The sequence below is a fragment of the Anolis sagrei genome, chromosome 1, assembly GCF_037176765.1.
Source record: "Anolis sagrei isolate rAnoSag1 chromosome 1, rAnoSag1.mat, whole genome shotgun sequence".
NCBI classification, from domain to species: Eukaryota; Metazoa; Chordata; class Lepidosauria; order Squamata; family Dactyloidae; genus Anolis; species Anolis sagrei.
Window position 1 is genome coordinate 315,370,382 of NC_090021.1, and position 27,205 is coordinate 315,397,586.

Sequence of the window (27,205 nt, forward strand, 5' to 3'; positions counted from 1 at the left end):
AAAAACAGTTGTGTAGTGGAAGGAAAAAAACAATGGAGAAACGCAGGGAAGGAACTTTTAAGATTCTAAAAACATGATATAAGTTACATTGCATAACAGTAAAAATGCTGAACAACACATCCTCTCAGACTGTAAATCTGATCCTGGATTGGAATCAATTTTTAGTGACTAATTCAAGATGTTTTTTCTTTAACTTTGAAAGCTAAAGTGAATGAGAGAGCTACTCTTTGTCTTTAAAAAGTAGAAAGGCCTGCAGTTGGGGACATAAGTGAGGATACCCTGATTTTCCTCATTTGTCAAGGGAGGTAGATGGATTCTTTTCGTTACTATAGTGAACTGTTTGAAAACTGTACTGAAACCAAAATGCCAACCTGAAGATGTTCAGCACAGATAGCAAACTTCTGCATTCAGATGTTTGAACTTGCTTAAACTCTGCAATCATCTGGAAAGGGCCTTCTGAGGTGGAGGCTCCTTCTTTGGAAGCTTTTAAACAGAGGCTGGATGGCCATCTGTCAGGGGTGATTTGAATGCAATATTCCTGCTTCTTGGCAGGGGGTTGGACGGGATGGCCCATGAGGTCTCTTCCAACTCTTTGATTCTATGATTCTCTCTGTCCCACCACACTTGGTGAGAACAAGGGCAAGAAAAGGCTTTCTTGGTGGCTGCTCCCAGACTCTGGAACCCCCTCTTAAGAGAGACCAGGATGGCACCATCTCTGCTTGCCTTTTGCAGACATCTATAAATATACTTCTGTCATCAGGCATTTATCAACTGGAGAGGCAGGCTGCTGTGAATGGGGTGGACGGGAATTTTGAAGGATGCTGTATTGTTTTAAATGTAGTTCAATTTTTGTTCCATGACACAAAATATTTATTTTTAAAAATTTATATTTATATTTTAATGGATTTGCTCAGTTTTAATTGTATCATGTCATGTTTGCTGTTTGCTGTCTTGAGTCACTATCTTGTGAGAAAGGTGGGATAAAAATAAGATAAACAAAATAAGAAATAAATAATGGTGACCTCTCTGCCACTTCCTCTTTCAGTCATTCTTTGACCTAGAAGCACCCTGTCAGATTCTAGAAGAATATAATCACTGAGTTGAAAGAGACCTTGTGAGTCGTCCAGCCCAACCCCTGCCATTCAGGAAAAGCACATTCAAAGCACCCTCAACAAATGGCTTCTGCTAAAAAAAAAACCTCCAAAAAAGGAGCCTCCACCAAACTGTTGAACAGCTCTTACAGACAGTAATTTCTTAGTAGCATTCAGGCGGAATCTTCTTTCCTGCAATTTGAATCCAGTGCTTCAAGTCCTAGTCTCCAGGGCAGCAGAAAACAAGCCTGCTCCATCCTCCTTATGACATCCTTTTACACATTTAAAAATGGTGATCATGCCTCCTTTCAACCTTTTCTGCAGGCTAAACATGCCCAGTTCTTTAAGCTGCTTCTCATAGGGCACAGTTTCCAGATCTTTGATAACACTGTTCAACGGAGAAAAAGTTGCGGGCCTGAAAATAGTTGTTCTTTTATGATTTTGGGGTGCTGAAAACGAAAATGACATTTAAAAATGTATATTGGCTCTAGTTTTTATGATATAAGCAATCACGTGATCACATATGGTTGAAAAAATGCATGTTGCGACTTACACTATGGAAGGTTCTAGAAATTTGCAGGCCTGAAAATAGCTGTTCTTTTATGATTTTGGGGTGCTGAAAATGAAAATGACATTTAAAAATACATATTGGCTCTAGTTTTTATGATATAAGCAATCACGTGATCACGTATGGTTGAAAAAATGTATGTTGCGACTTACACTATGGAAGATTCTAGAATATTCTAGAAAGTTTGATGACGCAGTATTAGTGTGCAAAAGCCAGAAAGCCCTATATAAGGCCAGACTTTTGAACGGTGAGGGTCAATCAGTTGAAGACTGAGACAGTATCGTTAAACATCGTTTTACATTGTTCTTTTTACTGTAGTTATACTTCACACATGTGTAAATAAAGCACTATGGAAAAAGATATCAAGGCCAATGGACTCTGTCAATGCTGTCAGACTACTGCTGGAGCATTGTAAGAGGCAATCCTTTCCTTGAATACAAAAGAAAAGTCAAGAGAAGTAAACAGGTTAAAAACTAAAGTCACGATTAAAGCGACATTTAAACTTTCAGACTTTTCAACTGCATTAGGCCTACTAATATAGTTTCTTGCTGCACAAACATAAACAGTAGACTAATTAAATAAATATTTCTCATGTATAAACTATTGGCAATATAATTTGACTAAAATTTAGTAAATATTCACGGTTTATATACATGCAGTAAGGTTAGGCGCATTATCATAATATTAACGAATTACCTATTGTGGAGAAAATTGAAATAGCTGTTGCATAAAAACCAGAGCCAATTAACACATTTAATTATTATATTTGAATTCAGCATTTTAAATTTATTAAGAAACGGCACATTTCGTTTCCGCAACGGAGAAAAACTGAAAATTTGTAGAACAGTGTAATTTAAGTTACTAAGATCTGTATTGAGCTTGAATTTAGTAAGCAAGGTTCCCCAAAGAAACAAACAATCAATGAAGAAGTCCTCTCAAAATGTGAGTACTGGTTAAAAGAAATATTGCACACAGTTATAGCCTTTACTCTCCCTGTACTTTTAAGCCGTTCTGAGTACTTTTCGGGGTGAAAGGGGTGGGGTATAAATATAGTAAATAGTAAATAAAGAAGCATGGCTGGGAAGAAATATCTGGAAAAAAATGGAAAATGCCATTTGAAAAGCATAAATGGGAAACAGAACAACAGATTCTTATAAATCTTAAAATTGGGGGGTCAACTTGAATGTTAAAGGTAAATGTTTTCACTTTTGTGAGACTGGAACTGGTATAAGGGTAAAATGGCTAAAGGATATGAAGCTGATGGATCCTACCACCTATTTGGGAGATGAATGTAGTATTTCTAAGATATGTACCAAATGGATAGAACCAAGGCCGAACGGGATATAGGGTTACAGCCTGTGCTGGACGGGGTCGCACTCCCCTTGAAGGCGCAGGTTCGCAGCTTGGGTGTGACCCTGGACTCATCGTTGAGCCTGGATCCCCAGGTTTCAGCGGTGACCAGGGGAGCATTTGCACAGCTTAGGCTCGTGCGCCAGCTGCGCCCGTATCTCGGGAAGTCTGACTTGGCCACGGTGGTACACGCTCTTGTCACATCCCGCCTGGATTACTGCAACGCTCTCTACGTGGGGCTGCCCTTGAAGACGGCCCGGAAGCTTCAGCTGGTCCAGCGTGCGGCAGCCATGTTACTAACTGGAGCGGGTAGCAGGGAGCACACAACGCCCTTGTTGTCCCAGCTCCACTGGCTGCCGATTTGCTACCGGACCCAATTCAAGGTGCTGGTCTTGGCCTACAAAGCCCTAAACGGTTCCGGCCCAAAATACCTTTCTGACCGCATCTTGGCCTACGAGCCCACGAGGACCTTGAGATCGTCTGGGGAGGCCCTTCTCTCGATCCCGCCTGCATCACAGGCACGGCTGGCGGGGACGAGGGAGAGGGCCTTCTCGGTGGTGGCCCCCCGGCTGTGGAACACTCTCCCGGCACACATCAGACAGGCACCCTCCCTCATGTCCTTTCGAAAAAGCCTTAAGACCTGGCTGTTCGAGAGGGCATTTAATTAAGTGCTAAGCAACAACATTACGGTAATGAGAACTGGAATGGTATAAGGAAGATGAGACTGGCTATGATTCTACTAAGAGACGAAGCGGATTTTATGTAGTTTGTATTTGTTGTATAGTCATATATTGTTGATACTGGGCCTCTGTAACTGTCTTTTTATGTGTACTGTACACTGCCATGAGTCGCCCGTAAGGGCTGAGAATGGCGGTTAATAAGTGCATCAAATAAATAAAATAAATAAATAAAATATTTTAAAAAGCCTTTATTAAAGACCATATTGCTCTTTTCACAATGTAATTCCTACTATCTCACTCATTCACACACACACACACTTACCACAAGTTGGGTGAAATAGTTACAGATTGCATTGTGCCTCACTAAAATAAATCACCAAACCAAGAAGTCTTACAATTCCATTAATCTGCCACAAAGAAAAAAGCATATTTACAGCCAAAAACATAGAAACAGACATACACACAATAGATATATTTATATATATGTATGTATATGCAAGTCAATTAAACCCATGAAATAGAAAAAGACTTCACTGGGCATAAATATGATTCAATAAAAAAAGTTTTTCCTTTTATGTGCATATAAATGCATTTTGGTTTGTACATACATCAAACTGACTTGAGCCAGAAGCTAGGACTTAAAATCCTCAATTTTACAGTGAGATTCATTCCAGTCGGACAAAGTAGTGTGAGGATTGCAGCAACCATGGAGATCATTCAAGGAATTTGCTGTGTATCATTTAAGATACACAACAACGGTCCACAAACAAACTTTCTACATTAGGAGGTGAGCAGAATGATGGTATTTTCTAGGCACCCAACAAAATCACATGTAATGTGATTTTAACTACACAGTAGTAAACACGCCAATATAGTGCATTTAAAGGAGACCTTGACTACAAGGCTGCAATAGTTCCAGTGTTTGAGGAAAGCACAGATAAAAAGGCAGCACCTCTACTACACCAGTGTGGGAGCAACAAAAAAGGGGGAAATCCAGGACATTTAAGAGCCCTTATGTTTACCATAATGAGGGGCTGAATCGGAAGCCAGGAATAGAGAATATGCTGACCTCCAGATGTTACTAGGCTCTACCTCCACCATCCCCCACTACTAGATAGATGCACTGACAAGAGTTGATGGCAGCTGCTGTCCAACAAACCCTGCTTTACTTTTGAGTTATTCTGCACATGAGCAGCAGGTGCCTTAAGCAGACCCAAGGACAGACTTATAGACCAGTAAAAAGAATATAGTATTTTAAAGTAAAAGAAGTTTTTGCTGCACTGAGTAGTGTTTCAATAAGGCTTGAATCCAGTAAACATACATAGAGTTTTCAAGTCAATGAAGAAAGGCAGAATTGAAATAAGATACAATGGTGTGCATCCCATATGTTCAAGGGTTCGGCTTAATTCTTGAGCCTGGGAGAGTGCAAGAAGATGACATGTTCAGGCTATTCACAAGGTGTTCCAGGATTAGAAGAAGCCATGTTTGGCAATTCAGTCATTCAGGTGTATGGTAAGCATCTAGAAGACAGGCAAGACAATAAGCAGATGGGCTGTGTGTTTAGAGATACTGTTACTTCCTATTTTCAGTAGTGGAGTACATATATACACATATCCCTTGGTGAGTGGTCACAGGAGATGAGGCGAAAGCATCACACACAGCCATATTCATACCAGACAGTCTGCTGATCACCTTGAGAGTCAGGTGATGCTGGAGGGTTCTTGCAATTGACTCCTTTGTTTGCTTCATCAGTGACTCCTGTTGGAATGTGATTTTCTGGAGATCGGCTCTGGCCTTTGACAAGGGAGGCATCACTTGGGCCTGGCACTTGGAGACTACCCACCTCTGTACTGCTGGAGACAGCTCTGACTGGAGTCACTGTGGCTACTTCCCCAGACCGCAATGCCGGTTTGGTTTTGATTTTGGAAGTAGTGTATTGAGGAGGACAGTGAGACTCTAACCCTGTCCTTGCTCGTTCCTGTGGCTGACAATTCAGATCGTCCTTAGAACTGGTAGGAGAGTAAGAAAATGGAGACAACAAGAGTGACTTCTCATCTTTTGGAGGTGCTAGAGAGAGCCTCCTCACATCCAGCTGTCGACATCGAGAGTCAACGTTTTGCAATGAACCCACCACTTTTGCAGACTGTGGTCGCTCTCTCAAAGTTACCTGAGAGGCAGGCGCCGAAGGGACTTGAGGAGCCTGGCTCTCTGAGTCCTTGCTCATTTGGATGTCTGCTGTGGAAGCTTTTGGCAGGCTGTCATAGCGCCTGTATACTTCTGGGCCAGAGGCTCTGAGGAGGTCTGCAGAAGCCAAGCTGAAAGTACGGTTGAGAGATGTGCCTTGCCTGCTTGTGGCACTGCACTGCTGGGGCTGAGGTCCATGCCTGGGGATCCTGCTGGGTTGAGTGTGAGCTGCATGAGGAAGCTTGTAGGAGCCTGTGGAGTTCGCCAAAAGCTCTGGTTCGGCTGGCCTGAGGTTTGGTTTGACATAGTGGCCAGGCCTAGTTGGCCTCCCATCTTCATCAGCACCAGGCATCTTAACAGTTGGGGAAACATAGCTGGTAGGCGTCTTCATTGTCTCCTTCCTATTTGCATGTGAAAACTGATTTCCAACAGGCAGGCGTTCATTTGCTTTTTTAAAATAATCACTCAGCAAGTCATCTTTACTGGTTGTCTCCTAAGTAAGGAAGGAAGGGGAAAAGGGAAATAATCACAATTGTGGGATGTGAAATTAGATCACTATCAAAACATAAATATGCACAAAATCAGCTATCAAAGATGTCCTGCAAAATCCAATGCTTTGAGTGATTTGCATGTAACCAAATATTAAAATGTAAAGGTATTACCACTTTATGTTTAGTTTTCTCTGCCCAAACAGAAAAAAAGGAACCGACAAGGGACAGTCCAGAATGATAATTAAAAAGCAGTTGTAGTGCACTCCCATTCTCAGGTCTGCATTCTGGAAAACACAGTCCAAAAACAGTGTCTTTTTCTATAAGCACAAGGTAATTTCATACAATATTTTAAATAGTTTTGTGCATAAAACAGAATTTGTGTACACTGAATCATCGGAAAGCAGAAGTGCACAATCGTGGAGTATTTTTGGTTTCAAAATTCCAGATAAGAGATGCTCAGCCTGTATTGATGCAGAATACAAACACTGGCATCAGTGTGTTGTTGGAATCATAGCCGGAATCACTGGGTTGTTATGAGTTTTCCGGGCTGTATGACTACGTTCCAGAACCATTTTCTCCTGACATGAGCGAAACGCCAGGAGAGAATGCTTCTGGAACATGGCCGTACAGCCTGGAAAACTCACAGTAACCCACTGGCTTCAGTGGTGAGATATATGGTGTACATTAGCAGTCTGCTGTCCAATTCTTAATGTGCTGGTGCCCTCAGCATATAATTAAATTAACTTACGGTTGCTGAAGCAGTCACTGAAAGCATAAATCAGACTTCTGTTGTAAATGAACATGGATTTGATTTAGGTAACTTGGTCAATGTTAAATATAATGTTTTTTTTTTTTAAGATAGAAAAGTGATTAGCGACAGTGTTGACTATGAAGAGAGTTTCTGCAACTCTACACAGATCATATGGAGTGAACCCCACACAGCTTTTAAGTAAGGCAGTTGGAAATCAATTAGCCAATTGTAACAGAAAGTACAAACAAAATAGAACAAGAAGCAAAACAGAGCCAAACAAAACAAACGCTCTATGAATGCAAAAGAGCTTCTATGCTTTTTGCAGTCACTCATTTACTTTTTAGTAAATATTTTCAAAACTCATGCCAGGAAAATAATAATAAATGCCATTTAGTATCTTTGTAGCTAGGATCCTGGTAGCTCAGCTCTCATTCCATAATGACGAGCTTCTCATTTTATGAAGTTTGTAGCTCAATGCACATACCAACTTATTTATGCCTCTAATCATACAGCTGCATTGCTGACAATTTAACAAATATCACTCCATTAGTTAGTAGATTGATTTGTGTATGGAAAATGGACCAAATTTCTTCAGAAGTTGTGTATAAGGGGCAGGGATATGTTTGTTGAAATTATTCATTCCTGCATGGAAAAACCAACAATTTAATCAATTGTTTTCCTGCTGTGGAATATCTCTTAAAACTGGTAAGTTTTTGGAGACATTCTTATGAGTGGAGATGGTTTCTCTGTTAAGTGAATCGTATAGCAAATGTTTTAGTGCCTTGAGTCCCACTGGGAGAAAAACAAAATATGAATTAAACAAGTAAACTCACTTTCTCCTTGCATCTTTGGAGATGGCCATGTAAAATGTTGGAAAGCTAAGTAAAAATTGCTGATGGGTATAGCAGTTATCAATGCTCATTGGCTCCCCCCCCCCCCCTGCAATGTAGCACAGGTGGTTGGAAGGAGCCAACTAAGCAATTGAAAATCCTAGCCATGTAATGGTGGAGCTGAACACAGATATAGTCATTAGTGACCTTCAGCTTTCCCTCTATTTTTCTGTTCTTTCTATGTAGTGGCCAGAGGAAGGTTGGGGGAAAGCCTACAAAGGATCACAAAAGAGGGCCTTCAATATTGTCCTCAGTGATGTTTCTAACACACAGGAACCCATTTACAGTTCCCTGAAATCACCCGCTATTATTTCCATTCATACTAATATAATTAATGCATTTCTCTAGTTGCTCCTGACACAAAAAAATGCATTATTTTCAATTAAGCATGAATTCTGCAACTAGAGCCCACCATACATTATCAAAATGCTAATATGTTATTAGTATTTCTCTTCCAATAGGGAGAAGTCTGTTTCCTTACGTTTGCTGGAGACAGCCTGTTGCTTTCTTCAAGGAATTCTTCCAAGGTGACCATCTCACTGCCTGGAGAGGCAGGTCGGTGCCTAACAGAACGTGCCTGGACTTGGTTACTTTTCTGAGGTATATCATATGACAAGCAGCCATTCCTGCTATGGGAAGCATTATGCTTAGTGTTGGACCCCACAGCAGGTGAGGAGATGGGGTAAAATGGACTGTCCCTAGAAGAGCCAGGTGTGTCTTTACTCAGTGCCATATCTTCACTGCTGAGACTCTCTGATCTGCCATGACCGCAGTCAAATGACCCTGCATCAGAATAATAACCAAAGTTATTTCACTTTTTATTTTGTTTTATAATAAAGCATCATTTCTAATGACCAAGTAATACTCTGGGTCAGATAGACAGTAGATAAATGAAAACAAAACACAAACTTCATGTGATAAAGAATAGTGCATTGTATGGACCTTATCCAGTGGAATGAAGATTTAGTGTAACAGATGCTGGAAAGCCAGCTGGGTGACCTTGGACAGGTAACTCTCTGAACCTAGGAGGAAGGCCAAAGCAAACTCTCTGAACATATGATGCCAGGAAAACAAATGTGATGTGATAATCCTAAATCATAAAGTCATGAGGAAAGGCGGGTAAGAAATAAAATAATAGTTGCAGATGTTAAAAGTCACTTTTTACATGACTATGCCATGCCACAATGTATAATTTTAATAAAGCTTTTACCTTTCAAGTTTCGAGGTGAGCTTCCAGTGGATACATTTTCACTATTCTCTAAACTGTTGGGTCTGGATTCTGGGGATTACAAAGAGAGGGGCCATCAAATAATCTAAAAGGAGTCTATCATCCAGACTGAATCATGTTAAGAAGGAAAACAACCGCTTTAGAAAAAGTGATTGGAAAACAAATAACTTGCAGAAAGGGCTTTCCTGATTTCTTCTGTCCCAAAGCAGCCCAATGTACAAGGGTGAAAAACAAAAAAAAAACAAAACAAATAAACAAAAAAGGGGGGGGGGCGGTAACAGTAATTCACTTACTGTGCTGCTTGTTAGAAAGCTCTCCCTCGGGAAAATTTTCACACAGATCACCATCCGAATTATAACCTGATTAGAACAATATGAGATTTTAGAAGGGAACCAGTACAATGCAGAGGGCTGCCCCTAGTCTTGGATTTTAAAATTGTATTTCAAAAATGAAACAGCTGCAACAAAGACAAGCACTTTGAAATGCCTCTTGCACTTCCATTGGCGTGCAGAGTGTCCTCCTTGATTTTGCCTCCAAGAAAGGTTGTTGTTGTTTTTTTTGGACTGGGAAAGATACTGGAAAATTAGCCCACTATTCCTGCATCAGGTGGACAGATGCTCTGAATTTAAGAAAATCTGAAATCATTTTTGAAAATAAAAAGAAACCAGGGGCCATTGGGTGCCACAAATGCATTTCAGGGGCCACAAGCAGCCTACATGCTGCATTTTCCAAACCCCTTGAGATGGCCATGAGATTCAACTGGAGCAAGAGTCCCAGTGAGGTTAGATGCACCACATACCTTGTTGGGTGAGTGGGCTTATTAACAAAAGACCCTCCTTATAAATGTACAGCAGAGTAACTTATTAGTAGGAGCATGACCCAGCACTAACACCCCAAAGCGATAAAAAGGAAAACAAAAACAAAAAAAACCAGAGAGACAAATGTTATCTCTTCCATAGGAGGCTTTTCTTTATAGCAAAATAATATGGTTGCACTATCTACAAGAACAAGGTTTCCATAATACGAACGAAGTTCTTAACACTTCCTTCTTTGCTTCCACGCTGGGCTTCTTTCTCATGCAGATAAATAGCTTAATTCTCACAGAGCCTCTTCTCACACCTATCTTACACAGGAGTTTCACACAGCAGCTTTTTACACTCAGCAACCTTCACACTGGAGCTTCACACACGATGGCCTTCAACCTGGGGCTTCTCTTGCGGAAGCTTCTCACACCAGGCCTTCTCAAACTGAGGCCTACCTAACACTGAGGCCTTTCTCCCACTGAGGCGAACTAACAATAAGGCCTTCTTACACTGAGGCCTACTAACACACTAACACACTGAGGCCCTTCTCCCACAGAGACCTCTCACAAACTGAGGGCAAACTAATACTGAGGACTTATTATACTGAGACCTACTAACACAGAAGCCCTTCCCACACAGAGACATCTCACAGACTGAGGGTGAACTAACACTGAGGCCTTCTCACACTGAGCACTCTCACAGACTAAGGTCTGCTAATACTGAGGGTTAACTCAGACTGAGGGCTACTAAGCTACAGGCATACCTGCTTATATTGAACCGCAGCTTCTGCTGAGTCTTTGCATCCATTTAACCCTTTCAATGCTTGACTCACATTTTTGTAGTTAAAAAATGGTACCTAATTAATTTTTAATATTTCTGACATACCTTTGGGTCTGTTTTGTAGCCTAGATGTGGGAGTAGAAGTTGAAACAGCCAAGTAAGTGGATGAAGCAGAGTAAGTCCTGGAACTTGGCTCCACATAACACTGCTTGATAGTAGAGTCTACTGCATTTCCAACGTGGTCGCTGCTGCCTCCATAATGAGAAATTCTCTTCTGCTTTGAATCTATTAATTCAGAGTGGCAGAAGATGGAAAAACGAAGAGAGAAAGGCAATAAACTACCACAAAGCTGGGCTCAGATCCTTTCATTATCTTATAAATGCAGCAAGCAGACACATAACAATCAGACATAAGATGCATTACTGTGCAAGCTGTTTCTTTAAGGTCTATTATCAAAGATTATATATATGTTTGCATCCAATTCTGCAACAAAACTATGCAGTAGGTAGCTAATGAATGCCAGCAAAAGAAGGGAGACTTTTCTATCATATATTATGGAAGAGAATGGCCATACAGAAACAATGGGTTGGGAAAATGCCACTGAAATGCTTCCGAGACTCCTGGCCTTTGCTTATTTTACCTGAGAGAAAACCCAAGTGAAGGATCATATTGCATTTATGGTATCTCCTTGAACGTATTTTTTGTGTGTGTCGGGAACGACTTGAGAAACTGCAAGTCGCTTCTGGTATGAGAGAACTGGCCTTTTGTAAGGACGTTGCCCAGGGGACAACTGTGGGAAGCTTCTCTCATGCCCCTGCATCAGAAGCTGGAGCTGACAGACAGGAGCTCACCCTGCTCCCTGGATTCGAACTGCCGACCTTTTGGTCAGCAGTACTTCAGGCACAAGGGTTTAGCCCGTTGCACCACCAGAGGCCCATTTTGGATGTAATCATCAAAGACAATTAAACTATGACATGAAACAAACAGGATTTGATCTATGATGGATTACTCTAGTGAGAAAGCATGTTTTTAACATGTTATCATTGAGGCTGAGATTTTCATTTATAAATTAAAGCTGCTGCTTAAACCATTAGTTGCAAAAGTTATTTGACATACTAATAAGGAAGAATTCATTAAATAATTCAGGGCTTTGAAAGCCTTAAGGCTCCCAAAGGAAAAACGGGGGGAAATATGCAAATTCAGTATTTCAACATGAGCTTTGAAGAGAAGCAAGCTTTCACATTTCAACTGTTTTTTTAAATGATTCTTCATTGACAAAGGCACTACATTCCTGAGAAATAAATAAGATGTGACACAAGTAACAAATGGCTAGTGCAAACAACAGACTGACAGATTAGTAGTAAAGACACAGATTAATTACAAAGCATATGAAGAAAGGGTGAGGAAAGAATCGGAGGTTGTGTATCAAAGACTATCTCTGGGTGAGTGTATGGTGCAATGGCAGAAAATGAACTAGGATATCCTACAGTGATAGAATGACGTGATCTAGGCAGGAAACTTTGCTGGACCTCATCTAATATATCTAAGGTTAAAAGGTTGTGGAAGTATCCACTCTTAACCCATTCCCTACTGAAACATTTACACTGGAGAGCCAGGCTCTCCATAGACCCAGGAAAATAAAATAATAATAATGTACCATATATACTATTGCACTTAGGGAAGGAAAGGAAAAACCAAAGGGCAAGTTAATAACACTGCTTGTTGGGCACATTTGTAAGATTGGTCATATTTTGAATTGCAAAGTAGTTTTAACACTGCCGAGCACAGAAGCAAAGTTGCTTGCTCATTGCACAGTTGTGATGGTACTCTCACTACTGAAGTCAGAATACTGCACTTTTCTATGACATTAGCTCAAAAGGTATTTTCTAATAATGAGACAAACAGATGAAGTAACCTATATATAGCAAGCATGAGCAAACTTTGGCCCTCCAGGTGTTTTGGACTTCAACTCCCACAATACCGGCTGTTAGGAATTGTGGGAGTTGAAGTCCAAAACACCTGGAGGGCCAAGGTTTGCCCATGCCTCCTATATACTCATGTATAAGTCCAGAAATGTTAATCAAAAAATCAATCCAAAAAAACCTGGGCTGACTTATCTATGGGTCACTGTAAGTACCCATAATTCTTGTCAAGCAAAACTAATCCCCTTCTTCTCTGAGTGGAGTGTCAAAACGCAAGAATTTAGTCCATCCGTAGAGCGCCTCAAAGAGAGCCTCTACTTTCTCCACTGCAATGCTAATACTGGCTATTTTGAATTATTGGGTGGGAAAATGGCAGTGGTAAATGCCAAGGTGGCTGCTCCTCTAAGACCCCATTCTACACTGTCAGATAAAATGCAGATTAACTGCTTTGAACTGGATTATATTAGTCCACACTGCCATATAATCCAGTTCAAAGCAGACTTTATGGCTTATATAGATGGGGCCCAAGGAAGCAGTGGTGCTTTCTGTGCAGAATGACCAACTTATCCGCAAGTCACATCAAAATCCATAATTTTGGCCCCAAAATCTGCCCTCAAATTATAGATGAGGTTAATTTATACATGACTATATACCGGTGGTTCTCAACCTGTGGGCTGTGGTCCAGCAGTGGGCCGCAAGAATGAAAATCAGGTCCGAGAACATCCTTCCTCTTTATGAATTTATTTTATTTTATTTATTTTATTTCCGCTCCTTTCTGCCCCATTTGGTATCAATGTTGGAAAGTGGTACCTGGTCAAAAAAAGGTTGGGAACCACTGCTATATACGGTGTGTGTGTTTTGAGTCCCTCTCTGGGGAAAAAGTAGGATATAAATAAATAATCAAATTATATGAGGGTTAAGATGTCTAACTATCCCAAACAAGGAGATAAGTGCCTCTGCATCTTCATGCCTATATCATGACATTATCAAAACTGAGTCAAAAGGGAAGAGAGTGCACTACAAAACCTTAGCTGGCTGTAATGATTCCTTTAGACAGAACATGCAAATATATTTTTTTCAGGAGAACAAATTGCCTGCAACATAGCAGCAACAGCTTGTTTTCACATTGGGACAGGACATGAGGCACAGCAGCAACAGCTAAACACCACTGAAGCACACAGCAAGTTCACTTACTTAAGATGGGCACCATCACCAATATTGTAAACAAATATGGGCCCTGATGACATGGGTCTCAATAAAGTGCACTTGCTCTGATGAAATGTTCCCGATCACACAATAAAAAAGCCTTCACCTCAAGGGTAGGGGAAAATGTAGTTCATGTTGACTTGATCTGGTCTTGGATTTAGTTTGTGACAGTAATATGATGAATATCTATAATTTAGTGTGTAGACAGGTTAAGGTCCATTAAAAAAACAAAACAGAAAAGCATAAAATAAGTGAGAAGAGAGGTGTTAGGGATCCCCCGATTCCGAGAAAGAAAGTGGTTCATTAGAAGAGGATGGGATGTCAGAAGACGACCAGAACCAGAGGCGATTAGAGAGAGATGGATGATTCGATGGAGACTTAGGAGACTTTTCTTTGGGCTTGCTGGTGCTTCTCAAAAAGGCAATCTTTTTGCGTTGAGCAGCTAATTGTTATCACCCAGAGATCCCGAAAAGAAGAAAAAAAAGGTAACAGAAATAACTAAAATGCATTTCAAACATCTAAACATAAAAAGGGCTAATTGTTTCTACAGCAACTACTAAATTGGTTAAGGGATTAGATAAGAACAAAGCACAGCATCACCCTCTAGTGTGTATGATTAGAACAGACACTGTATGTTCATACATGTATTAGGCATCTTTGTTATTCCCTTCCCTACATGACTATACTTTAAAAATTGGAATCTTAATGCACAATTCTTTATCAAGGGTTTGCAGGAAATAAAAACAACAATTCACAGAATTCTGGGTTGAGATATGCTTGTTTTTCATCGATTTACTATATTCTGCAATGCTTTCAAATAAAACATTATTTTCTTGAAAAACAGATTGTAATAACTATGAGACGGGGATATTTACAGTGTGTTCTACCTGGGAAGCACTCTGTGGAGAGATTAAGATAAAACCCAGATTCTTATACGATTGCACATAAAATAAATGAATTGTATTTGGATTCCAGGATAAGGTTTGCTAAAACTTTGCTCCTATTCAGGATGCTGATGCATATTGCCCAACTGCTCTCAAGTTTCTTCTCCTGGTAGTAAGTAATGCTAAAAAGACCACAGAGCATCTGTCTTTTGTGCATTATGCCATCTGAACTGGGGGTACTAGCTATTTTGGGTATTCTAGGGAGGTGTACATTTCACTTCCTGAGTTGAAGGGTTTACCCAGTATCATGGGTGGGCCAATCCTATTATTGACTGTTGAGTATGCAGTAAATTCTCAATTAGATATTCCCAACAAAGGAAGACTATGTCTGTTTGAGCTTCCAAAATGGGGAGAAGGTGGATCACACCATTAGTAAAGACATCTAGAATACAGTAATCTAACATGAAATGTCTGTTGTACTTTGACCAATCAGTCATTTAGTGGAGCACTGCTTACCTTTGCTCATAGGTCCACTGTTTTGTTCTCTCTCTTCCATGGAGCTGGAATCTACAGATGTGTTTTCCAGGCTCTCCTGCTTGGGAAGCTGTGTAGGAGGGGGAGATCCTGCTGTCTCTGTGCTGTCAGAGTGCCACGGAGGGCTCTCTGCTGAAGATTTCAACCTCTCTCTCGTAGTCTCTTTCTTTGGTTTTATAAGTTTAACCAAGGCTTTGGCTCCAATCCAGTGGTTTTTCCTATTATTGGTGAATTTTACAAAGGGAACAATCAGCAATTTAACTCTGAAAAGCTTTTAAAAGCACATTGACCACTTTCCAAAACATTCTAGATTTTCACCAACGAACAGTATCTAAAACTGATGAAGCATAATGGAGGTAACAAACTGGGAGTTTTAGATTCAGTAGAAGTTGGGGTGTATTTCACTCCTTCACTAGTGTTCCCTAGGATTCAAATTAGGAGATTTTCCACTATCTATAGGAGGGAGAGTTGGTGTCTAGATGTTTCAGCCTTCACCACAGATGTTTAAAACTTGCATTCTCTTATGACACAACTATGATGCTGAGGGCTGATAAAAGGTGCAGTGCAATATTTGGAGGGTCACTTATTCCTCATCCTTCAATGGTAATTTCTCATTTTATACACATTTGTAAATATGTACAATTATGACTTCCTGTAAGTTATCTGGGCTGTATGGCCATGTTCCCGTCAATTCTCTCTTGACGTTTCGCCCACATCTATGGCAGGCATCCTCAGAGATTTGTTGGAAACTAGGCCAATGGGGCTTATATATCTGTGGAATGTTTAATAATGCTGGAAAATGACACAATATAAAATCATAGTTCTATATCTTGGCTTATCCAAAGCCATTAACCACAATTTCCTGACATGTATGCAAAAGGAAAAAAAGCTAAAGGGGGAACTCCTGTTTTATTGAGCTGCTTGAAAAATGAAAATAAGCAACTATAACCATGGGTATTTTGGTTTCCTGCCCAAGCTTCAATAAAGTTTAATTTGTTTAGTAAAGAGAATGTAGTCAATTACAACCTTTTTCTTACAGAGGGAGAGTATACAAGTTATTTTCATGCAAAACTAACTTGTACATGTGCAGTTTTATTTTGCAAAACTTACTTTTTTGGAGCTGGATCATAAAACTTATACTGATCCATTATTTTCTCCTCCAGTTTTTCTTTGTGTCTCCTTAAGGCATTTAGCTTATCACTGTTGAAAGCCAAAGCAGAGGAAAAATAAGTTGAAGGGTGCTACTTGCTGGAAATGGGTGCAATTAACTAATTTGAATGTGCAGAATTTTCTAGAACAAAAGTCTGCATTCCTGAAAGAAAAACTTGATGCAATGAAGATTTTTTTCTTAAGTAACATCCATAAGATAACAAATGTAATCAACAGTATGATTAAGCTTTTTAGCAGTTTTGATTGATAGAATAACTGCCAAGCTATTTTATTACACACATAAAAAAGGGAAGAAATGTAAATAACATTTCTAAAAGGCGTCGGTCATTACAACATGTCGCTTGTTTGTTTCCGAGAACTATTCATACAGATGGATGAAATCAATATCAGTGTCATGTTTGACCAGAGTCCAAGAGTCCAGCAATTTAACTCTAGTCTGAGAAAAATCATGGGTTGACAAGAATTTTTGGTTTGAAACTTATTGTGCACAAAATTAATATGTAAATGTTTTGCACTGAACAAATAATTTTATGTCAGGAAGCAAGTTCTTTTGTGCAGACAATAATATTCCTGGGTAAAAATATTGTTTGTGCCATTTTCTATGCAAATATCTATATGCAAATTTTGTGTACAGAATAATTTATGAGCAGAAAACAGCATTTTCCACATAGGAAATAATATTTCATTAGACCGAATCTACAGAACACCTTGTGTGCTAAAGCTCTGCAAAGCAATCCAATAGTTTATCAGAAAACATTCTGAATTGCCTTTTAGCTGCCTCAGTACAATGCAATTGAAATAGAGATCTACTGAGGTTTTCTAGTTTTCTCAACCCTGTTATTTGATCACTCATCACAATGACAGCAAAATAAACAGGTAACGAAAGGACTTCTCTTACATATATTGCTTCTGTTCCTCATGATATTGTTCCTTGTTCTCCATATTCTGCTCCAGTAACATTTGGTTCTGCTGACTCAACATCTGGATCTGACTTAGGAGGTGGTGATTCTCTTCCTCCAAGTTTCCTTTCAGTCGAGCAAGCAGCTATTCAACAGACATGCCACAGGTGAATTTCTTGGCCTGCACAATCTAACTGGCCAACAGAAGACACCAAGCCAGGCACCAGCACTGTGTTAGACTGGCTGCTGGTCTACTGAATGCCAAACCCATTAACAAGAGCCCTATCCACTTCAGATGAGCAAGCATCATGACGTCCAACTGAAATCAAATCAGAATTACACTACACATGATGGATGCCATGGCCCAACTTGAGTTGTGCTGAAGTTCTGCACAAAAAAGAGTGGTGAAACTCAGAAGATGACTGAATATTGAATGTTTATCCTGCCTGAGCTCTCCCAGGAAATACAGGAGGCAAATAGCCATCTCTCTGAAAATTGGTTGGGGAAAATGAAAGCAAAGAATGCAACTATTTATTTCCACTCTGCTTTACACTCTCTCCCCGTATTTCAGATCTGTCCTTGAAAAACACGTGTTTAAGGAAACTATATACTAAATTATGCTCAGTGGGGGTTTTTTTGTGTGTGAAATGAATGTATCCCCAACATACAGATAGCCACCTGCATAGATCTCACCTCACAGTGGTTGTCCAGCTTGGTCAAAGAAATATCCATGGCCTGGTGCTGTTCCTTCAGTTCATCATAGCGAGCTTGCCAACGGTTCAGTTCTAGCTGTGAGTTATTCAAGGAAGTTTTCAACTCCTTAGTATGGGAATGAAGTCCTTCGTATTCTGCCTTGAGCTTGTTGTGTAAAAAATTTACCCTAGAATGAGGAAAACGGAGCACCTCACTCCTTCTGCCATCACATCTCCAAAAACAATGTTTTGCACAACAGAATAGTGATCGTAAGATTTCCATCTGCAATAATTACAGTAATTAAATCTTGGCCTTTATAAAACAACAACAACCCACCTTTTTTTTAACGTGGAGAAGTGCCACAAAAATGGTTATCAGCCATGTTAAACAAAGAGGCAAATATTTATGTCCTCCTACCCCCAAGTAAGAATCTTAATTCTGCTCTATTTAGCATACTACATGCTCTTATACCTTTCCTCATACAAAAAACATTACAGTGGTGTTCTTAAATCTTTAAGAAAATTCTTAAAATAAGTTTCTATAAACTTCCTAACAACCTGAATGTTGCAGAACAGTTCAACTATTTACAGTTTTCCAAGATGAACAAGTAACTTTTCAAGAGGGTTCAATCCTATTGAAAACATATTTCTGCAGGGTACCAGAACTACTTTTATGAATAAGTAGCAACATTTTAAAATTAAAAATAATTCATTGAAAGACCCCACAAATGGCCCTTTATTTTTTAATCAATGTGTGCTTGATTTACCGTATATATTCGAGTATAAGCCAACCCGATTATAAGCCAACCCGATTATAAGCCAAGGCAGCTAATTTTACCACAAAAAACTGGGAAAACTTATTGACTTGAGTATAAGCCAAAGGTAGAAAATGCAGCAGCTATTGGTAAATTTCAAAATAAAAATAGATACCAATAAAATTACATTAATTGAGGCATTAGTAGGTTACATTTTTTTGAACATTTACATAAAACTGTAGTTTAAGTTAAGACTATCCAACTTTGATTAAATCATTATTCTAACCTTCTTCGATGCAACTGTGTTTACGTATTCTTCCAATAATCACCATAGTTTATTTTAAGTATACATTCACTGAAATGTAAGCTGAGGGGGGCATTTTTAACCAAAAAGGGCTGAAAAACTAAGCTTATACTCAAATATATACAGTATATGTATTTTGAGATTGCACTGGGAAAACGTGTCCTTTCTTCTCCACAGTTGGCCATCCTTCACACAAAGGATGGTTAACTACTTGGGGAAATGTTGGAATCACAGCATCAGCCTCAATGTCACAAATGGTGTGTGTGTGTTTCATAATTTCCAAAGATAAGTACCTTTCTACTTCTTCTCTCAGCTTCTGGTTCTCTGCTGTCACTATAATGCTTGCTCTCTTCTCCTGCTGAAGAACATCTTTTTCCGCTTTTAAATCTATCTCCAGCTCTTCTAGTTTGGCTTTGTGCTGCACCAAGCTATTATATCTGAAATATAAGAGTGAGAATGCATGCTATGTTGCTGTAAAAACATAATATCATGCTTTTGGATCACATAAACGGAGTAAAACCCAGCAAAAAACTAAGTATGTTTAAACACATAGTTTATTTGCTCCTCAGAAAGCTTATATGAATTCTTTCAACTTTGGAGAATAGCAAAATGTAGGTCACATGCAGCAATTTCAGGCTCCCACGAGATCCCAGCACTCAGACAATTATTTTTACAGTTTGTTTTCACTAGAACTATATCTACTGGGGAGAGGTGAGTTTTGACAGGTGTTTGACCTTGCTAGACCATCACAGGGTAAGTAGAGGCTTGTTCAATGGAATGGGGGGGGGAGCTGGCTTTGTTGTTCCTGCACACACAAACATATATTTATTTTTGTTACATAGTGTAATTTAAAAGAGTTTTATTATTGTTCCATAAACTGATAAAGACAGCTGCCTTGAATCAGGATACAGTAATCAACAGCTTTTCTCTATGCCATGATTCCCAAATTGTAGTCATCCAGGTGTTCAACACCTTGGACTTCAACTCCTGGAAGACTCAACCATCTTGGTTAATTATGAGGGATTCTAGGAGCTGAAATCCAATATACTTGGAACACCAGAGTTTGGGAAATACTCCTCTAAGCTGGTGTTTCAGGTGATCCCAGAAACACGAGCTAAGATATGCTATATTTTGGAAGGAGATAGAAAATTGGTTTTTCTGGGCCAAGACCTTTTGTTCATGGGCTGAATTAGGACCAATGACAGAAGGCCAATCCTCTTTAATCCTATAATTAACCAATTACCAGGATATTGTAGATCAAGTTTCAAGATCTTATGTGGAGGGATCTCTTACCGTTCTCCCAGATCTTTGTGCTCCTGGTCAAGATTTTTATGCAATGTTTTCAGGCAACTGTGCTGTTTTATCAGCATCTCATATTCTGTTGACTGCCGCTCATGCAATGACGCCAGATGTTCATGGTCCTGAAGTAGGGATTCATACTCTGATTTAAGCTGTTCTTTTTGCTTCAGTAGATGTTCATATTCATTATCTTTGGCCAGCTGCTGGTTCTGGAGCAGAGTGTTCTGGGCCATCAAGGAGGCACTCTGAGAATTTAAAGTAGAATTCTCTACCTAAAGTTTCACAAAGAATCAGAAGGATATATTGGTCCACAGATACAAAGTGAAGTGAATGCTATAAACTTCACCGATAAATATTATTGTTTTCTTTCTTTCATATTGATACTGCTAGTAGTTGTTACTAGTTTCAATAAAATAAAGCACACAGCCCATTAGTAAACAACAACAACAACAACAACAACTTCATTCTTGTATCCCACCACCATGTCCCCAAAGGGACACGGGGCGGCTTACACACGGCACAAGGGGCCTATAAACATAACATAAAATAAAACAATTTAAAATACAATTAACAAAAAAAATTGTGGGGACAAAGCAGATATGTATTAATCAGAAAACGAATGATAACCTGGAGGTTGTTTTTGAACTGCATGCTGGATGGAGGAGATTCACCGCCCATCCGTGACAAGACATTCAACTCTCAGTTGGTTATTGGTTTGATCACTGTTTTATATTTTGTTATAATGGTCTTATTTTGTCTTATTCTATATTGTTGCTTTACATTTTAATTTGTTATGTTTTAACTGTTCTGTTAGACTTGGCCCCAAGTAAGTTGCCCTGAGTCCCTTCGGAGAGATGGAGGTGGGGTATAAAAATGAAGTCATTATTATTATTCTTGTTCTGCAAATTGTAGCCCCAACAAAGTAATTTTACAAGCTCTGACTAAAATACACACTTTTTGCTTTAGCTATAACGTGGGTATGTTAATCATTAAAAGGAGCAGGGAAGGGGATCAACCGCCCTTTCCTTCTCCACCTTTCTTTCCCAGACTTCTCTGATTGAAGATTTATTCCAGTTTCTATGTCAGATGTGGGGTGGAGGATTAATAGAATGGAGTGTGGGAGGAATCGGGATTTCAATCCCATTCCTAAATAGATTTATTTAGTGGTAGACATGGACTCCACATAGTGTACACGTGTCTAGTTTGGCATCTGAATTGGAATATGGAGGTTTTCTAGCCACAGAGCAAGGTGGAGTCCAATCAAGTGTGTAAAATTCAAATATCTTGAACATTTGTGAGAATAATTCAAACAATTAACTCTTTTGCTAATGGAAAGAATACCACGCCTCCTAATCCCAGGCCCATTCTTTCTTCTCAGCACCAGATCTTCCACGATATGGTTGAACTGAGCCAACTAATTAACATATCTCCATGGTGCGACTGAGGCAGTGCTTGCGTGCTCATTCTTTTTCTCTGTTGCTGCAGGCTACAGTAACTGTGTGAGTTAACTGGAAGGGAGGGGGGCATATGTCTTTTTTCAACTGCAAAAGGCTGAACTAAAGACTCCATTCCAAGGATATCTATAGCCTTTTTCTCTTCCTAAACTGCAGGATTCCACATAGAATGCAACACACAAAAATGCAGTGTAAGCTTCATTGTCATAGATGAACAGCTATTATTAACTGGTACAGTATTTAAAAAAACTCATTTTTTTTAGCCACTATATGATTTGAACAGATTGATATGTGGTCTTGGTAGACAAAAAGATAACTATAATATTTTAATTGCATTCTTGCTATATTCCGTTTTTTAAAACATGTTTTTTTCTCACTTTTCAACAATACCCAAGGGCTGAGAAGTACATAAAAGCCAACCATTCCCCATGTTTCTCAAGAAGCAACTATTTCATAATTTTATTGTGATGGCTATCTTTTTTTTTCATCCAATTACCACTCTAACGATAAACTCAATACAAGAAAATGGCTATTTTGCACCTCTCTAAAGTAATCTCTCAACAAGGTTTCTCTTTGAGGTGCCTATGAATGCTCGCAGGAGGGAAGGATATTAGAGGTAAAGATAAAGTACTCTGGCCACAGAATGAGAAGACAGGAAAGCTTGGAGAAGATAATGATGTTGGGGGAAAAATGGAAGGAAAAGGGAAGAGGGACCAACCAAGAGCAAGATGGATGAATGGTATCCTTGAAGTGATTGACTTTACCTTGAAGGAGATGGGTTTGGCGATGGCTGAAAGGGAGCTCTGTGGCGTGGGCTGGTCTATAAGGTCATGAAGAGTCAGAAGCGACTGAACGAATAACAGTCAGAAGCGACTGAACAACAACAACAAAAGGAATTTTCCTGACCTGAAGCTTGGCTGTTTGTGTTTGCATTGCAGTGTTGTGCTCTTGAAGAAATACATTTTGCTTCTGTAGTGTCAAGATCTGATTGTTGAAGGAGGTGTTCTGAGTTTCCAAATGTCTCAGCTGTTCCTTGATAAGCTGCTTTTCCGCATGCAAGGCTGCATTCTGAGAGAGAATCACAATTGAAAAAGAGAGAGAAAGAAAATTACATTGAATGTATCCTTATATGAACCAGGATGTAAATAAAGTTTACGGCGGTCTTAAATATGTTGTGCAAACATTGCAGGAGTTTCTTCCTAAATTACAGATCTCAAATTGGTATTTGGTGCCAAGGCACAAAGGCCAAATATGAAACTGCATTGCCTGCCCCCAAGAAAAAAGGTCATGGTGAGGTGGAAGCCAAGCTGGTGGGCAAGGAAAGAGCACCTGGAGGGAATTAACTTCCTTCCTCCCTGTTGGAAAAAACTCAGATCTAACTCCCAATTTTCTAAAGACTGGAGAGCAAAGTAGTCTATCCTGGGCCCAAGTCCAGTTCCCAGGACAATTCTCATGGCAAAGGAAAGACCAATCTGCCCCTATTCAACACAGTAAAGGAGAAAGAGCTCCAATGTTTGCTTTCATCCTCCCTAGTCACCTCTTTTTCCTTTGTTAAATTGTGTTTATGAGCCTGATACCTTTTAATATCTGGACAGTACTTAGAAAATATAAGGAACATTATAGCTATTAATAAGAAGCAGTTACATATAAAGGAAATGACATTTCATTCCAATGTCATTAAATCACAGAACAAACTTAGGATACATTGGAAGCATCTTGGAATTCTTCAATGGCTGGGGGGGAGTTATTCGTTTGGGCTACAACAGCCAGAATTTACAAACCAGTAGAGAAATTATTTGAAAAAAAAAACATCTGAAACATCCTGACCCTAGTGATAGTGATGTCCCATGGTTCTATGTTTGAACCGCAAAATGTGCTGTACTGCATCGTTCTCTTTAAAATGCACATATTGACAAATCAATCAATATAAGGATGCTTTTCTTGAGAAAAGAATAAGATCAAAAGCCAATGGCTTAAATAACTTGAGTTAGGCAGTTAGCTTTTCTTAGTGTGGGAAGAAGGGGTGGCATTGCAGAAAAGTGATCGATGCTATGCAGTATGAAGAAAATACACAGCCTTAGGAGAAAGAGAAACTCTTAAGAATATATGACCTGAATCCAATGTGAGACATGACAAATTGAACTACTTTTTTCACCAGAATCAGGATAATGCAGTCACCTCTTCTCACCTCAAAAATGTGTTCCAAAGATTATGGAAACCCTCTGGGTGGAGCAAACAGAGGAGAAGGAATTTCTATTACACAAGTGCTCCAAAGTCAACTTGATGTTTGATATGGGTCTGTGAGTTTTCCAAAGTATGGCACAAACATTTTTAGAGCCAAAATGTACATGGATTAGTTGGGTAGACAGAAACATATACAACCTAACAAGTCAATTCACGACTTAGTATGAGCACAAGTCAAATATATTAATCCGATTCTTGAAAACAAAAAACCTACATTCCTTTCCAGTTCTATAGCTCTGTCTTTCACTTTGAGAAGCTCCATCGTTGCTTCTTTGTGACCCTTTTCCCACTTCTCCTTTGCTTGTTGACCAGAAATGTTTCCAGAGGGCTGTTTCAATGAATTCTGCATTCCTTCTGCTTGCTTCTGCTTCAGACTTTCAAAGTCCTTCCTCATCTGTAAATATAAATAATAGTTTATAAAATATGTACTGTCTACAGATATACATTAGCCTGAAGCAAAAGCCACAGTTTTCAATCAACTGATTCCATGACACGTGATCAAAATGATTTACTTTAAAGTTGAGACGGGGAGACTTTTCTCAAATCATTATTATAAGAGGTGTGTCACTCAGTACGAACTCTTTAGGAACAGTAAACCCAGGGAAATGTGACCTATATCCAACAAAAGAATTAGAAATGGAATGACTTGTGCCATCCATCTAGAGCTGCATTTCAGCAGAGGTAAGGCTAAAGCCCAAAGAGATACAGAATATTATTCTCTCTGCCACTCTCTTCTCATCCAAATCCTCTGCTGGTTTCCTCCTTACCATATTTAATTCATTCTGTAGGTGCTGATTTAAGTTAGTGAAGTCTTGCAGTTGAGCCTCCAATAAAACAATTTTCTCTTCTTTGTAAGTTAGTGCTGTCTTTAGAGCAGATCCAGTTTTGCTTTCCAAAATCTGATATTTCCTGTGAAGTTATAATAATAGCATGTCAACCATAGGAAATGTAAAACAAAATTCAGGCATTTCTCAAAAATACTACAGAATAAACCACAAAATATTTGTCATCTATTCATTTTCTATTTTCTCATTTGCAAATATATGCTGGTAGGTTTGGCAACATCAAATTAGTGCAGAAAGTACCTCCATATGCTAAAGGTACTACGCTGGAGGGAATGTCAAAGAGGAAAAAAGACAATGGCATCAACCATTAATGGATGAATGGTGCTACATAGACAGCTTGTCAGTTGTGACAGCAGTGATTATCTATGTTTGATCCTTTCTCCATGTGATAGATACTGCTACTGAAAGGCTGAACTGTTCTATGAAGAAAGCTAAGAGGGAAGAGATCGTTATGCATATAAATGGTTGCATTTCTAATGTTTTAAAATGGATGCTAAAATGGTTTCAATAGTGAGTGACATGGCTAGGAACATGTTAAATGACAGAAGAATAACAGGATAATAATATCCCTTATCTGGAATGTTTGGGACCAGAAGTGTTTTGTATTTCAGCCTTTTTAAGATTCAGGAATAACTGTATTTGTATGTGCATGTGTGTGTGTGTGTGTGTGTACACACACACACACAATGGAGATGGGACCAAAGTCTGAATATGAAATTAATTTATGGCTAGAACACACCTTATACTTATAGCCTGAAGATATTTTTACACAATATATTTTACAAATTTGTACATGAAACTATTTTTGTACACACTGAACCATCAGAAAACAAAGGTGTGGGCAATTTCAGATTTTGAAGTGTTTTGGATTTCATAATTCTATGTACCCCCTTTGTCAACCTATGTTTAAGTAAAACCTTGATCTGAATGAAAACATTAAAGGAAAAAATCCTACTAGTTCCAGTGAAGCCACAACTTCACTTTAAATTTCCTATGGTTGGCATAGGTAGACTTGGGTTGTCTAGACATTTCAGATAATTTGCATAATCACTGAAAAACACCTAGTGGACAACAATGTGTTACAAAAGCTTTTACCAAGCTTTTTTATTTTTGAAAAAAAAATGCCTCCAATTTAATTGGTTTAGTTATTTCAGTGTCCAATTATGAAATGTCAACATGGCTGGGTTGGGCTTTAGCGCAGCAGGTTAAACTGTTAGCTGCAGAAAATCTTGCCAATTTAAAAGTCAGGTTGGGGTGAGCTCCCAACCATCAGCCCAGTTTCTGTTCATATAGCAGTTTGAAAACAGCAATGAGAGTACATAAATAGGTACTGCTTTTGTGGGGAGATAATAAAAGGCACCCATGCAGACATGCCGCCGATTCAATCTAAGGACAACAAAGCTCCTCGGCATGGAAGATGGCGCAACACCCCCCCCCCCCCCCCCCGTGGTCGGTGTCAAGCACAGCCTCCAGATGTTGGAGATAGAAAAAGATGGGAAGCTTTTCCCTTTGTTTATGTACTGTCTGTCCTTGTTAATTGTATAATGGCATTGAATGTTTGCTGTATATGTGTACAGTAATCCACCCTGTGTCTCCTCGGGGAAATAGGGCAGAATATAAATGAAGCATAGAATTATGTATAGTTTGTCTCATCCTCAGTATCTCTGGTTCTGAGAGATGACTTTTGTCTTCCTGCAAAGATTTTGCAAATAAACATATAGCAATTCAACTTCTCTAGCACAAGAAAGCACCAAGAAAGCACAAGAAGTCTTCATCTAAACCAACTTTTGACAAATTATCTAGAGAAGAAGTATCTAGAAGTCAATGGAGTGTAAATTAAAAGGTGCCAGAAATCCTTCCACAGCCTCATCAGAAATTAACCATCTTCTCACTTGTCATTGCTGGTGTTATCATCCTGTAGCAGTAGCTCTTTATTCAATCCAATCTTCTCTAGCTCTTGTTCAAGCTTGTCCATTTCATTCGACAACCTTTGGCTCTTTAATTTCTCAAGAACCAAATCCTACACACAGGAATAATTTTAGTCATTTTAAGAGTGAGAAAAAAACAATATGAAATACTTTTGATTGGAGCAACAACAGATTTGGGGGGGGGGGAGGCTGAACATCAGTTCATACACCCATACATACACTAATATTGTTGCTATGGAGAAAAACCTATTAT

The 27,205-nt window shown here is 39.2% G+C and overlaps 1 protein-coding gene across 2 annotated transcripts in view; it reads right to left on the reverse strand.

The window, feature by feature from the left end:
• Window positions 1-3,922: 3,922 nt before the first annotated feature.
• CCDC88C (coiled-coil domain containing 88C) overlaps window positions 3,923-27,205 on the reverse strand; it is a 126,918-nt gene continuing 103,635 nt past the window's right edge. The window contains exons 16-30 of one of the 2 annotated variants that reach the window (XM_060756674.2): window positions 26,917-27,044; window positions 24,947-25,088; window positions 24,394-24,573; window positions 22,842-23,003; window positions 20,476-20,753; window positions 19,476-19,619; window positions 18,125-18,311; window positions 17,431-17,576; window positions 16,473-16,562; window positions 15,345-15,580; window positions 10,922-11,101; window positions 9,527-9,592; window positions 9,216-9,284; window positions 8,487-8,788; window positions 3,923-6,366 (exon numbers count right to left, since the gene is read on the reverse strand). In XM_060756674.2, coding sequence (XP_060612657.2) covers window positions 5,341-6,366; window positions 8,487-8,788; window positions 9,216-9,284; window positions 9,527-9,592; window positions 10,922-11,101; window positions 15,345-15,580; window positions 16,473-16,562; window positions 17,431-17,576; window positions 18,125-18,311; window positions 19,476-19,619; window positions 20,476-20,753; window positions 22,842-23,003; window positions 24,394-24,573; window positions 24,947-25,088; window positions 26,917-27,044 — 3,336 coding nt within the window. In that variant the 3' untranslated portion in view covers window positions 3,923-5,340. Of the gene's footprint in view, window positions 6,367-8,486; window positions 8,789-9,215; window positions 9,285-9,526; window positions 9,593-10,921; window positions 11,102-13,947; window positions 14,387-15,344; window positions 15,581-16,472; window positions 16,563-17,430; window positions 17,577-18,124; window positions 18,312-19,475; window positions 19,620-20,475; window positions 20,754-22,841; window positions 23,004-24,393; window positions 24,574-24,946; window positions 25,089-26,916; window positions 27,045-27,205 lie in introns of those variants that run through there. The other variant, XM_060756682.2, reaches the window with a different exon arrangement.